General features: G+C 43.3%; 2 protein-coding genes across 2 annotated transcripts; one reads left to right on the top strand and one right to left on the bottom strand.

The window, feature by feature from the left end:
• Positions 1 to 359: 359 nt before the first annotated feature.
• On the top strand, positions 360 to 3,603 carry bmp10 (bone morphogenetic protein 10). The gene is made up of 2 exons (XM_005746112.1): positions 360 to 1,217; positions 1,743 to 3,603. The coding sequence occupies exons 1-2, from the start codon at positions 809 to 811 to the stop codon at positions 2,774 to 2,776; spliced, it is 1,443 nt and encodes a 480-aa protein (XP_005746169.1). The 5' UTR covers positions 360 to 808; the 3' UTR covers positions 2,777 to 3,603.
• A 3,283-nt stretch (positions 3,604 to 6,886) lies between these two features.
• Positions 6,887 to 13,079, bottom strand: ch25hl3 (cholesterol 25-hydroxylase like 3). Its single transcript, XM_005746111.1, has 2 exons — positions 12,356 to 13,079; positions 6,887 to 9,236 (listed from the first exon to the last, which is right to left on the bottom strand). The coding sequence occupies exons 1-2, from the start codon at positions 12,793 to 12,795 to the stop codon at positions 8,861 to 8,863; spliced, it is 816 nt and encodes a 271-aa protein (XP_005746168.1). The 5' UTR covers positions 12,796 to 13,079; the 3' UTR covers positions 6,887 to 8,860.
• Positions 13,080 to 13,582: the final 503 nt, after the last annotated feature.

Here is a 13,582-nt window from a genome sequence, read left to right as displayed (position 1 = left end):
AAGGCCTCACACCTCATTGCATTTCAATTTCATTTGTGCCACCGTTGCCTAATAGATGCATCCTGTGCACTGAACGATATCAACAGACCTGTGGTGTATTTTGTCCAAAAAAAGAGAGAAATGGTCAATGGAGCCTAGGCAGCAGCTCGCAAGAATCCACCATTTACAAAGCAAATAAACAAGTGCAGAATATCAACTCTGGAGCACCCACCCAAACAAAATAGCTCTTCCACAAGGAAGAGGCTACAGGACAGTGTTTACAAAATCCTCATTAAGGAAGTTGTGAGATAACACGGTCATGTGCATCTCACAAAGTTGAAGGGAAAGCAGGCACGCACACACACACACCAACTAAAAGACCATACGCACAGAAGCAATGCAGAGCCCACCATAGCATAGATAAGGGACAGAAAGAAAGAGCTGGCAACAGAGAGCAGAGCACAGAGGGAGACTGACAGAGCAGAGGACACAACAGAGATGAGTCGGACGGACAAAGACGAGCCTCGGCCACCCTGCCACCGGAACTACAGCGGCATCGCAAAGGACATCAAAAGGTGTGCGTGAGAATAAATGCTGTGAGGTCTGGAAGACAGCATCAGGAATACACACGCAGAGAGGCTCACACTGGCCTGTGCAAGGGCCACCAACACTTTTCAGCTGAAAGAACTTTTTAGCCTACAGATAAACTGATCTTTACCTAAATTAACCTCTGAATTAGAGATCTTTTTTTTTCTTTCTTTTTTTGCATGAACTCATCCAAAGACAACCCTAGAGGGCATAAATTAAATTGCTGCAGATTATTTCTCCCATGGCGAGCACTTGGGTCTCTCAACTGGGAACCATTTGCACCTCCAAGACCTTGTTCTTGACATACTCCATCCTGCTGCTTCAGGGGCCCCTCTGTGGAGAGACTAGCCCCATCTCCAGTGCCCGTCAGAGACAGCGTCCCGCTCCGGGTCTCGGAGACGGGCATGGAGGGGTTGTGGATTTATCGTTGCTGGAGCAGGACGGCAACAAGGATGTGCAAAACCTGCTGGAGAGCCTAAAAGAACAGTTTCTGCGTACTTTCAACCTCTCTGGCATGGGTCCTCCTTCCTTAGCTCCTGGAAGTACACGACAGGAGCCACCTGAATACATGATGGAGCTCTACAACCGCTTTGCTAATGACCACAGTGCCATGCCCACGGCAAATATCATCCGCAGCTTCAAAAACGAAGGTACGTCACTGCTCAGTATCTTGTCGATAATGTAGATTGAAGAAAAGAGATACTTTTTCCCCTCTGAATTATCCTAACCTTAAATTATGGTAAAGCTTTGCCTAAATGTTCTGACACACATCCAAACATTTTCATTTTTCCAAAACAAAACAGCCACAACAAGAAATCCTTTAATTTTCCTCTAAAGCACGGGGTTAGGAATAAGGGCTACTTGTCCTTAATGACGACCTTACAGGGTTAAATGCAAAGTTAATACGTGTAATGATTTTTCTTATCACTTCTTATTCTTATCACTGTGATCTGTAAGACTTATGAAACTGGTCTCCTTTCAGATATGTACAAAGTTTAGTATTTGATTTAGTTCATGACGCTGAAACTCTTCCTTAGTTTAAAAAGCCTTTTATTTCAAAATGCTATTTCTACTTTGACATGACGGTTTGGATTAAATTCAAACAGGAGTTCAAAGTTTCTCCGTCTTGAATAAGCAAGTTTATGTCTGAACCACTTTTTTTTCTCCTCGCCCAGATTCCTCTCCCAGTGCTGTTGGTGTGGGAGGAGTGAGGCGCCACCCTCTCCTCTTCAATGTGTCAGTCCCACATCATGAACGCATCACAGCTTCTGAGCTTCGCCTCTACACCCTAGTCCAGACCGATCGCCACCTCTATGCTGGTGTCGACCGCCGGGTAACTATCTACGAGCTGGTATCGCATGACGATAACGTGACGGATGCGAATGCTGCCAGAGGAGACGCATTCAGCGGAGGAGAGGAGCGGATAGAGTTGGTGGAACTGGCTTCGCGCCAGGTCTACGGCACCGATAACGGCTGGGAGGCGTTTGACCTCACTGCTGCTGTGCAGCGCTGGCATGGATCTGACGATGGAACCACACACAGGTTGGAGGTGCATATTGCCAGCATCGCCGATGATGGTAATGTTCAAGACGTGACAGAAGCCAACAAAGACAGCAGTCTGCCTCAAGGGGACATGAAGATTGACACGAGCCCAGAGAAAAAACACAAACCCCTGCTAATTGTTTTCTCCGATGATCAGAGCAGCGATCACCGCGATGACAGGCGGGAACTGAATGAGATGATCGACCACGAAACCTCTAACATGGTCGTGCAGAATGACTTTGGGACTTGGGGGAGTGAAGAAAGTGAGCCAGATGAGGAAGACCTAATCCAAATGCGCTCCAATCTCATCTATGACTCGGCTTCTCGCATTCGCCGCAACGCCAAGGGAAACCACTGCAAGAAGCAGTCTCTGTACGTAGAGTTCAAGGACATTGGATGGGACAGTTGGATCCTTGCCCCCACTGGTTATGATGCCTTTGAGTGCAGTGGAATTTGTTCCTACCCACTGACAAAGCACGTCACACCCACCAAGCACGCCATCGTCCAGACACTGGTCAACATCAACAGCCCTCAGAAGGCAGCACGAGCGTGCTGTGTGCCCACCAAGCTGGACCCCATCTCCCTGCTGTACCTGGACGACACGGGGGTGGTCACCTACAAGTACAAGTATGAAGGCATGGTGGTGGCCGAGTGTGGCTGCAGATAATCTGGACTATCTTAGAAAGTCTACTGAAAGTCTTACGATAAGAGGAAGGACAAAATAACTAAAGAGAGGGAGATGAACTGAGAATGCAGATTCCTACAGTCTCTATAAGGGTTCCTCAGCAGGACTGAATGTGTTCAGTCACTATGCATGAAACTATAAGAACTCTCAAATGTGCAGCAAATATAATATCTTGTACCACGAGACACATTATTTCATCTTATACAGCAAAGGTGAATATGGACGTTGTTGTCAATAACGATACACGTCCTCATACACGTAAGACTAGAAAGTCTCAAGATTTCCCAAAGAACCAAGCCCATCCTGCAGCCTGGTGGGAACTAGTGGGCCCGCTGCCCCCCTCCCTCTCCCCTTTCCCCTGACATCTGCCTTCCTCTCCACTTATCTCTAGCCTCCCCACTTGATGCAAACACTAATCAGCACTTCATGTGCCTCGGCGCAGTGAAATGACCTCCCCGAGGCAACCTGACAAGGCATGAACTCTCCAGGCCCACCGCCTGCCTCCTGTGGCCTCCTGATACGTGGGTACTGTGCTGAGGTCCCAGTGTCAGGGTTATCAATCCTAACCCCATTTCCCACTTCACATGCCTCTTTTCCACTCCCCCGAGCCTCAGTGATAACAAGGTGTTGTTGGTTGAGAACCATGTATGCCACCACTCAGCTTCGGAGAACTTAAAGCCGCTGTGAGAAGCTTTTGAGGTGATGCTTCGGGGGAGTGAGGCAGGGGTGGGCCACATTCCTAGGCAACAAACATTCTTAACTAGCTTGTCTTGCTGACCTAGCACTGTGTGGACCCCCCCTCCACCCACCCACCCACCCACCCACAGACACACAAACTGGACATATCTCCAACTCCTTTGTTTTTCCCACTTTGATGGTAAATGTCTTTGTTGGAACATTACTGTGGAGTGGGGAAGCAGCTACACATCATCCATAGATGGATTCCCAAAGAAGATCATTGTTTTCTTTTCTTAAAGGCCTTTTGATACCTCTGCTGCTTGTGTCAAATAAAAGACTATTTATTGTTCTAATTTATTGATTTTTATAACAGAGTAGAAAGCTATATATGTATAACTGTAAGTCAGCATAGAGACGTTTTTTGCAACCATGACAATGCATTTGCAGCACAAGTGAATTTTGTTGGGAAGAGAAATGCTAACAGTTTCTGAAAGAATAAAGAATAATTATTAAAAACAAATCCTGAATGAATCGTGTGCCTGAATCACTGATCCCTGCAGTTTCACCAAACTTGCACATCACCCGGGCCAGCAGTATCAGCTTGCAGGTCACAGTTCGTGCACCACAAGCAAACAAAGAACCATGGGAAAATAAGTTGTGGCCCCGCTAATGATTAAAACGGACGAGCTACTGCTCGCACTGACAGGTCGCAGGCCGCAGATAGCAATGATGGAAAACCTGTTCATAAAAAGCAAAAACAAACACAAAAAAAGCAAAGAAATCTCTTTCTGCTGCTGGAGAGGTTTCTGTGAATGTCTGTGGGATTGCAATCGCAAGACTGGCTGTGATGTTGTTTTCACGCACCAATGCACACTGAAGATTTAAATAAAAGATGCAGTTCAGACCTGAAATGCTGAACTCTTTCTGTTCTTTCTGATTTGTTAATCATGTGGATCACAATAAAGTTCTATGAAAGGCACTTGTGCTCAGTTTGGGTAAATGATAGTGCTGTGCGATATTACTCATTTTTGGTATCTGATTCCAAGTAAACACAGGGCCAGTCTTGCTGGTACTGATACTTTTGAGTTATAAAGGAAGCTTGTGTAGGGGAGATCAGTGTGTCATGGGTTACAACTTTGCAAATTCTGAGCACATTTTAATGGCCGCTCCAAACACATTTCAGCTTTTCATGTATTTTGAAACTGTTTTTTTGGAGACCTTTAATGCAAATGTGTAGGTCTGTAAAGCTCTTTGGATACATTTCTGTTTTTTGAAGGTATTAGAAGTTATTTTAAAAAAGTAGACGTGACAGTCAACACAAAACGGTTCAAAGAGCATGTTTGAGGCATATTTTTTCGTGGACTACACAGAGGATTGAAACAAAGTATCGATCCTGTCGCAGTAGTATCAATCCACCACAACTAATGATATAGAGACTATCGATATTTGCATCAATCCGCCCACCTCTAGTAAATAAAACTGCTAAAGCTGCAGGAAATTAGGTCAAAGATGAAATATGGAGACTTAAATGTGTGAAGTGAACTATAGAAATCTAGGAAAAGATTGGAGTCTGGTAGCAGGCAAGCGACTATAAAATAAACGTATAGTCACAAATGAATATTAAGAAAACGCACACACAACCTGTTTGTATGCTCTGTTAAAGGCCAAGCTAACTGTAGCCTAGCTGCCTGCACACTTGGTACAAAACCCAATGATTCTGATCACAAATACAGCAAATAAATGTGAGAAGTGTAATGTTTAAAATGCATCTTTTGAAATCATAGCATAGCTAAATTATTACAGTCCTATCGTTTTGCAATCCTTCCGCTGCCTTTCAGAATGTCGTATTTACAAAATAGCTGCGCTTGTTTTAAGTTGCTTTTGCCAAAAAGAAGAGGAAAAAAACTGTTTTGGCCACAGCCAGCTGATGACAAGTGCACTGAAATGTTTGAGAAGCAAACAACTCAGGCGCTGGATGGCCCCTCACGCAAGACGAGAGCAGAGGTCGGCTAAAAATGGCAACAAGAGAGCAGGAACCTCAATTACTGAGACAACAGGCGGCCTCAGCTATGCGAAGCTTGCTAATTGAATATTTACAGAACTATGGAAGAAATATGAATCTGGCCTTTGTCACTGAATGGCAAGCTTTCAGGGAATATGATGAAATGGGAAGTCTTTGGTTTGTGCTCCTTTGATAAGGACTACTGCAGAGCTCTTGTTGTTTCTCACTCTTGATTTGAAAGGATTTTATGAACTGTTACTTCATGTGGAGCATTCAGCCTACGTGCCAAGTTTAAGAGCCCACCTAACAAGTAAACATTCAGAGCAGTTCCCCGTGTACAGACGCTTCAAAGTGCTTCAGTAATTCTCCTCGGGCTTGACATCACGACGCCGACTGCTGGACCCCGAGGTGCGTCCCGCTGTGAACGTGTGTTTTGGTGTGTGTCACCCACAGCTGAGTGACTCGCCCTAAACTCTGACGTCGGGTCTGTAATAAGGCCTGATTGTTTCCGTTTTGGGTCACATGCTTATCGTTAAATCTCCTGGCTCCACCACCCAGCGCTCATCTCTTGCTGCTCTGTCCTCAAATCTTCTCAGGAAAAGCGCAGTTTTCCCAGGCACTGCATGATCATCATGAGCAACAGAAACAAAAAATCTCCTCCAAATGTTTAAGCACCTTTGAAACATTTGGGTCTGCTGTTGCGAAACTTCAGAGCCCATTGTAATGACAAAGTAATGAAAAACAGATGACTGCAGTAGTCCCAGCCAAGGATGACTTAGCAAATTCAGCTCGTTGAAAGTATTCACATGTCATTCTTCATTAAAGTAATTGCCCTCACTTTTCAAAGTTTCCAAAGAAATATATTAAAAGCTTCTTTGTTTTTGTTTTTTGGCATTTTTGCCTTTATTGGACAGTGAAGTGAAAGGAAAGTTGCGCAAAAAAGGGCTGTAGTTTGGACTGGAGCACGAGCCGATGCTCTTACCTGCTCACCCACTGAGCTAAGGTGGTGTAAAGTACCTGTTTGAAAGGTTTAATGTGACTGATACATGAGGTTGTTATCTTTCTGGGAATCTCTCACTTTAGACGGTGGGCCACATACAGCCCACTTTAATCCTAAATTGGTCAGATTAGTAAAACTCCCCTTTCTGTCACTGTAAAGACATTTAACTATACATTAAATCCCTATGATATCATAATACTGTACAAAAAAGGAACGCTGCAGTAATAGAGGCGGAACCCCAACAATCAGACAGCTCCTTGAAAACAAGCACTTGGCGACAGTGGAAAGGAAAAACTCCCTTTTAATAGGAAGAAACCACTGGCAGAACCAGGCTCAAGGAGGGGCGGCCTCGAAAACAACTGAACTTGAGTAAATGTGTGAAAAAAAAACAACCAAACAAACAAAGGAAAGGTTCTGTCAAGTAGAAAAGCCATGAGAGCCTTCTTTATCAGGAGAAGAGGCTGTGAAAATACAGTCAGAAATTCCAAAATGTGTGCCCTTGTTCACATTTTCAAAGCTGCCGGTGGGCTAGATTGGAGTCTTTTTTTGAAGGATTTGTGTCCTGAGGGCTCATGTTTGACCCCCTGCTCTATAAATTGTATTTGGCCCCTTAAACATGTCTTTTAAGCACATGTGCATGCAAGCTGTATGTGCCTCTTTTCTCTTGCCATCTTTGCCTGCCTTTGGACACGAGTCTTCCCGAGAACTTCCTTTATTTTCCCTTTGCCTCACTCCCATTGTTTTGATCTGTATTTTAGCTTTTTTGGAAGAGATTTCATCTTTACTATCGACACTGCTCTTGCTTGTGAATGACATGCTTGATTCATTATATAAGCCGTGCTCCTTCCAAAATCATAAACAGGCTCACCTACTTATACTTCTTATTACTGTTTGCAGCCCTTTCTTTTGCCATCCTGAAGATTGCAACACTGACTCTGCCTCCCTCTTGCTTGCCTGTAAGCATGGTGTGTTACAGGCATTGCATTCCCTTAAGGCAAACTTGCGATAATGGGCCATAAATAATGGCTAGACTTAACACTGCTGTGAAATGCAAGAGTCTTGACAAACTCTCTATTTGTTATATGTAAAGGATCCTCAGGTAGCTGGTGACATGATGCCAGCTGAAAATTGCAACTGCAGAAACCATGGAAAAAACAGACCTTTCTTCTAGGCACCAAGGAACCGTGTTAGCAGAGCATATAACTGATTACTGAAAGGCTCAAAATGTGCTATCCAAATGACTAACCGCAGCAGCACGGTGGAAACATGAGCCTGAGGCAAAAAAAACCCAGTCTGTGTCCTGCTTTCATTCACTACAGCAGTCGGGCAGATTTCCAACACAACTTTACAATCACTCATAAACAGGCCCTGAATGTAACAGGAAAAATAAAATATATAGGTGTCTAACTAAGCCTACTTAAAATATATACCTTTTCCTCACAAAATAGCTGATCTGTCTAAAGATTTTCAGTCTAAATGCATTTAGAGTTCAAAAAGCAAAGCTTGCACTTGAATTTGCTCTGCCTGGACTGGTTTACTTGTTTCAGTTTAGTTTTTAATTAAGTTTTCTGTTTTGGATGTGGGGGATCTGAAATGTGTCCAGATCTCCTCGCCGTGATTGTTATCCGCTGTACAATAACAATATACTGGCCACATTAAAAAGCCCGAGCTTAAAGTATTAAACTGATGAACTGTAAAATGAGATTCACTGTACTGGGTTGTATAAACAGGTCTTTGTTTCAGATTCACTCCTCCAAAGTAACAAAGTCACTCTGAGTTTATGAGAATATGTGGGGGTGGGGTGCATTTTCAGTTGCATGAAACATGTCTCGCTTCAGCATAACTACAATGGCTCATTGTTTTTTTCCCCAAGGTAAAGGTGATCTGATTTCCTGTCCATAGCTCAGTTTATAAGTTCTGAAACAAGCCAGCAGGGGGCAGGCTCCTCTTGTTGCATAAAGACTTGTAGTTGCATGGCACAGTGTCTGTAAACAGTCTTTGGCTCCATTGCTCTGTAACCAGAGCAAATGCTTTCTTGATGACTTTACTGACCCAGCTCATTTTGTATGTGATTGAGTCATAAAGAAGGATGAATCAGGGTACACCGGCTGGAGCAGTCAGCATCCGGTGGTGCTTAGTTTCACAATCAGCTCCAGTCTCTGACAGTCCCTGAAAGCTCTGGCGACAAAGGTGAAAATGCTGGGGGTCTTCACTTACAGCCTACGATACAGTGGTTACATACATAAAGTATCAGTTGTGATTGTATTGTATTATTGATTGCGACATGTGTAGTAATAAATGAGCGAATAGTGAGATTACACGTTAACATCAGCCAAAAGATAACATCCTTCATTGAATCTGAGAAAAAAAAAATGCAACAGGCTTGTCACTGTGGACGTGAATTCAGCACCGATGCGCGATACGTCCCAAAGAGGTGGTCCCAGTGCGTGAAGAGAGGGGCGTAATTTATGATTTGCAAACTGTGGTGTGCGTGGTGGTGGGGGGCTCCTCCCAGACAGGGCAGCAGTCTGTGCAGAGCCCAGGGCAGGTCGTAGCCGCAGTGGTCCTCCACGGCAAGCCAGGTGTTGATGAGGTGGAAGAGGGCCTCGCTGAGAGGGTGACATCCCACCATCCAGGCGCTGCTCAGAGACAGCAACAGTAGAGACAACAGCTCGGCCGAGCTGCAGTCCTGAGCTGCCAGAGCGAAGGGAGTGTGGTGCTGGTGGTGCATCTGGTGGATGTTGCGGTACAGCCAGGAAACTCTAAGGATGAAAACCCACACACCGATTATGGTTACAGTGGTGCTGTAATGGAAAATTACTGGAAAGCAGTGGCGGAGCGGGGGGGGTGGCATGCTGGGCTTAAGCCCGGGTTGTTTTGTCAGAAGCCCGGGGTCTTTTGGAGTGTAATTTTTTCATAGTTAGATGCCTGGCTGACAACTGTATAAAGCAAAAAAATACGCACAATATTCGAAGCACATAGTGCACACTGTGCACTATGTGAATTTACGACTGTGCGTAAATCCCCCCTAATATTAGTATGATCTGAGCTCAGGCACTAAGCGGGGCAGCTGCTGCCTGCGAGTGCGCTATTGGAGAAACAGAGCCAGGCAGACAGAGGAGAACTGAAGTTTGACCAGGTACCAAAGCAAATCATTCGTACTGTACAAATAATGTAAATATGACGGTGTATCACGAAAGATTGATGTTAAACTGATCACTTGACCCATATTACGTTACTTGCTCTTCAAGTGAATCAACAAATGGCGAAATGAAAAGCCGAACAACAACAAAGCTGTTTCTTTAGAGTCTTAGCTTAGATGTGTTTATTTCATATTTTCAGTTGTTTCCCTCCACGACTAAATAAATCGGTTTCAGTAATGTACTGATATACAAGAATGGACATAAGGGGCTTCTTTCAAAGAAAAAACTCTGGTAGATGTTATTTTATATATTATGCTTTGTATGTTGTTCAGTATATTTCTATGCAAAACAAGAGGAACTTCAATACACAGCAGTATATCCACAGTTGAAACCAGATATTTACATACACTTTATGGAAAATACAAGAACATTTTTTTTACTGTACAACATCAATTTAGAGTAAACTTGTTTTGTTTTGGATAAATAAATATTGAAATATCTTTTGGATTATTTAAATGTCAGAATGAAGAGAGACAGCTGTCTATTTTTTTATCACTTTCATCAAATTTAGGAGTACATATACACTAAGTTTATTGTTAATTAATAAGAAAACTCCAGACGATTCCATTCTGAGCTGAAGAAGCTTCTGATAGGTTCGTAGAGTCCATGTGAGTAAATTGGTGGCACAGCTGTGGATGCATATAAGGCAAAACACAGAGCCTGTTTCTTTGACATGGGAAAATCAAGAGATCAACCAAAACACCAGGAACAGAACTGTGGAGCTCCATAAGTGTGGCTCAATTTGAATACAATTTGGTGCCATTTACAATTAAGAAATACAGATAGTTTCTCTCTTTACTCTTAAAGTTAACAGATATGTTTTTTATATTTATCAATCTAAAAAAAATAAACATTTAGTCTAATTTGAGGTTACAATTAAAAAAGTGTTTGTGTTTTGATCTGAAGAGTTTGTAAATATCTGGTTTCAACTGTATATTTGATGATTGTCAGCACAAAGAGGGAGAGAGAGGAACAGAGAGGGAGAGAGAGGAGAATGAGGACAGAACAGAGATGAACAAGAGCAGGTGAGACACACATGTTAGTCAAATGGTTGTTTACCAAAAGTATCACCGTATTAGGTCCTCATGTATCTCGTACCTAGTGTTTCTTTTTAGGTTTGCTATTTTTCAAATTCTACATTTATTAAGTTATGCAGGCTTGTTTGCACAACAAGGCTAAATAATTCTATAAACTTTTCTCAATCTAAATATTGTACTTTGGTAGAATTAAAAAATAAGTGTAGTGCGGGTCTATGAAGATTTTTAGTGCTACTATCATCTAGTTCTGATTCTGGTTCTGTCTTAGTTAAGTCCTCAGTAGTCCTGATTTTGAACTGTTGTAGTCCTGTTTTAATTCCGGATCAGTTCTGGGTCTGGTTGAACTGGGGTTTAGTCCTCGTGTCTTGATACAGCCCCGATTTTGTTCTGCCTCGCTGCTTAATTAAAAAAACTAGTTTAAGGTGTCCTGCACATGTGATATATATTTTTCCCTATATGAAGTCATTCTTTTTTGAACAAAACTCAAAACAGAGGCTATTAATCTTTCAGTCATTTCTACCCCCCCAAAAAAAAAAAAAAAAAATCCCACATGCATACTACCCTTTAGGGCTAAGCCCCTGGTGTTTCAAATGTCTGGCTCCGCCTCTGCTGGAAAGTTCTCAGAAGTCAGAATTATATAATATCTACAGACAAAAACAGAAAACGAGTGCTACTGGTACTTTAACTGGCACTGTTAGAGCCAGTGTTACAGCTATTAGCCACACAAGTGATTTATCAAGGGCAAAGATCAGGAACCCAACACTGATTTTATATGGGAATGATGTGAATAAAGATACTGTTACTGGGAAGCTGGAGTTCATGCTTGACACTTCTGGCGAAGTGGTTTACATTCTTTCTAACGCAAGAAAATCCTTTGTAGGACAAAAAAAGCGAAATCAGTCCTTAAAATGTACATGCGTAACAAGTATCAGCAGCGGACTCTCTTGTTTTCTCTCTGGTCTGCTGTTTAAAAGGTCAGAAAATAGAGCAAGTGCAATCATATCTCAGGACCGTAATAAACGAAAAACTGAATTGTGATTAAAATTGCAAATCGGTCTGCAAAAAGGGTTACCAGCACCTTTACTGCCTCAGGAAACTTGCTCGTTTCCACATTGAACAATTTGAACTTTGTTTTATCGTTCTTTTATTGAGTCCGTTTTATCTTTTGTTTGGTGCCATGGTTCGGTCAGACCTCTGTTACAGAGGAAAACTCACTGAATCAGATAGTGAGATGGTCCAGTCGTCTGATAGGTGAGTCACAGCCATGTTTAGCCTCCCTGTACTCTAAACAGGTAAGGATGGCTTTATCAATTATTAAAAATGGTTCCCGTCCTCTATAGGGTGAATTTTCAGCTTCTTCCCTCGGGACGGAGCTGTTATGTTTTATTTGATTCTTGTCTAATAAAAAAAACATGTGTCTGTCAGGTTACAATAGGTGTGTGTGTTTTGTAAAGGGATGCCAAATGTTATCATTTCTGTGTAAAGCACATTTCAAAAATAAATAAAGCGTTAAGCAGCAGCAGACTGGTGCAGACAAACCCTCAGGACCTCACAAGCAGCCCTCTGGACCGAATGTCTTCTTTTAAACCCGGGTTCATGTTGGGGGAGGAAGGAAGCCCAACAAATGCGCGTGCTGCTCACCTGTGCATGACGTAGTGCCACATGAAGAAGAGCATGTCAAAAAGCAGCAGGCATGCCACCACCTCCACGCAGAGCTGCCAGCAGCTGGGGGCCACATCAGGTAACTTGAGGTTTATTAGGGTGTTGAAGAGCGCAGTGACGGGCAGGACCACGGTCACGTATTTATACAAAACCCTGCAGAAACACTCTAACCATCGGCTCAGAGACGGCGGCGGACCCGAGCCCGCGGTCATCCTCCATGACCGAACCCGCTGACAGACGCTCCCCAGCGCATCCAGCGCGAGGAAAGGTACGCAGAGCAGCACGTGCGCCAGGAACGCAAAAGACGCGGGCAGGTACGGTGAGCGGAGCACGTCCTCCTGTCCGCTCTTCACATACTCCCACAGCCCCAGGAGGACAGGCGCCTGTGCCTCTCCATACTCAGTGCAGGGTACGACCATCACGACCTTCTAACCATAGTCTCGTCCTCTACATCCTCTCATGCGTGCGGCCGTTTTGACCAGATGCTCTAAAAGGATCTGTATCCTCCTTTAAATGTTTTTCTTCCCGGAGAAGTAACTTAGAGCTGCTCCACAGAGAGAGACACGATGCTGTGGGTGGAGCTTCGTTTCTTGTGAAAAGGTGAAGTAAATCCTCAGATTTCAGTGCTGGGATTAAAGGGGAATTCTGAGACAGGACTGTCACTTTTTCTTTTTTTCCCAGCCACCCACTCCTCCGATGACGCCCGCTGCGGTGGCTGCTGGTGGCTTCACTGTGCGCACATGGCTCTCAGGGTCTATAAATGTGCACCGACAGGAATAAAAACGATTTATTTTCTTGTTTTTCCTTTTTTCATACCTTCTCAAGAGCGTGTTCTCGTTACGCATATTTAGACTTGAGGTGCTTTATGTAACGGTGGAATGTGATTTTGATTTAACATATGTGTTATTCTGGGCTTGTTCAAAATCACTACCTTTTCAGCTTGTTCGTGGCCAAAAGTGGCCACCAACAGATTAGGTCTGTAATTTTTATTATTTTTATGTTTTGTTTTGTTTTTTGCCATTTTTTCTGCATGCTTTTAAGTAACTTCATTTCTTTTTTAAATTCAATTCAATTCAATTCAATTCAATTTTATTTATATAGCGCCAAATCACAACAAAAGTCGCCTCAAGGCGCTTCATAGATACAGAGAAAAACCCAACAATCATATGACCCCCTATGAGCAAGCACTTTGGCGACAGTGGGAAG

Source organism: Pundamilia nyererei, unplaced genomic scaffold (genome assembly GCF_000239375.1).
Source record: "Pundamilia nyererei isolate P.nyererei 1_Seehausen unplaced genomic scaffold, PunNye1.0 scaffold00172, whole genome shotgun sequence".
In the NCBI taxonomy this organism is placed as follows: domain Eukaryota; kingdom Metazoa; phylum Chordata; class Actinopteri; order Cichliformes; family Cichlidae; genus Pundamilia; species Pundamilia nyererei.
The sequence above is the reverse complement of the archived record's forward strand: the minus strand, read 5'-3'. Positions and strand labels throughout refer to the sequence as shown.

Bases quoted from the DNA above. Each gene is read 5' to 3' on its own strand.
- ch25hl3 (XM_005746111.1), bottom strand. From the start codon at position 12,795: ATGGTCGTACCCTGCACTGAGTATGGAGAGGCACAGGCGCCTGTCCTC. The intron at 9,237-12,355 runs GTGAGCAGCACG...TTTCATCCTTAG, and splicing joins TGGCACTACGTCATGCACAG to AGTTTCCTGGCTGTACCGCA.
- bmp10 (XM_005746112.1), top strand. From the start codon at position 809: ATGGCGAGCACTTGGGTCTCTCAACTGGGAACCATTTGCACCTCCAAG. The intron at 1,218-1,742 runs GTACGTCACTGC...CTCCTCGCCCAG, and splicing joins CCGCAGCTTCAAAAACGAAG to ATTCCTCTCCCAGTGCTGTT.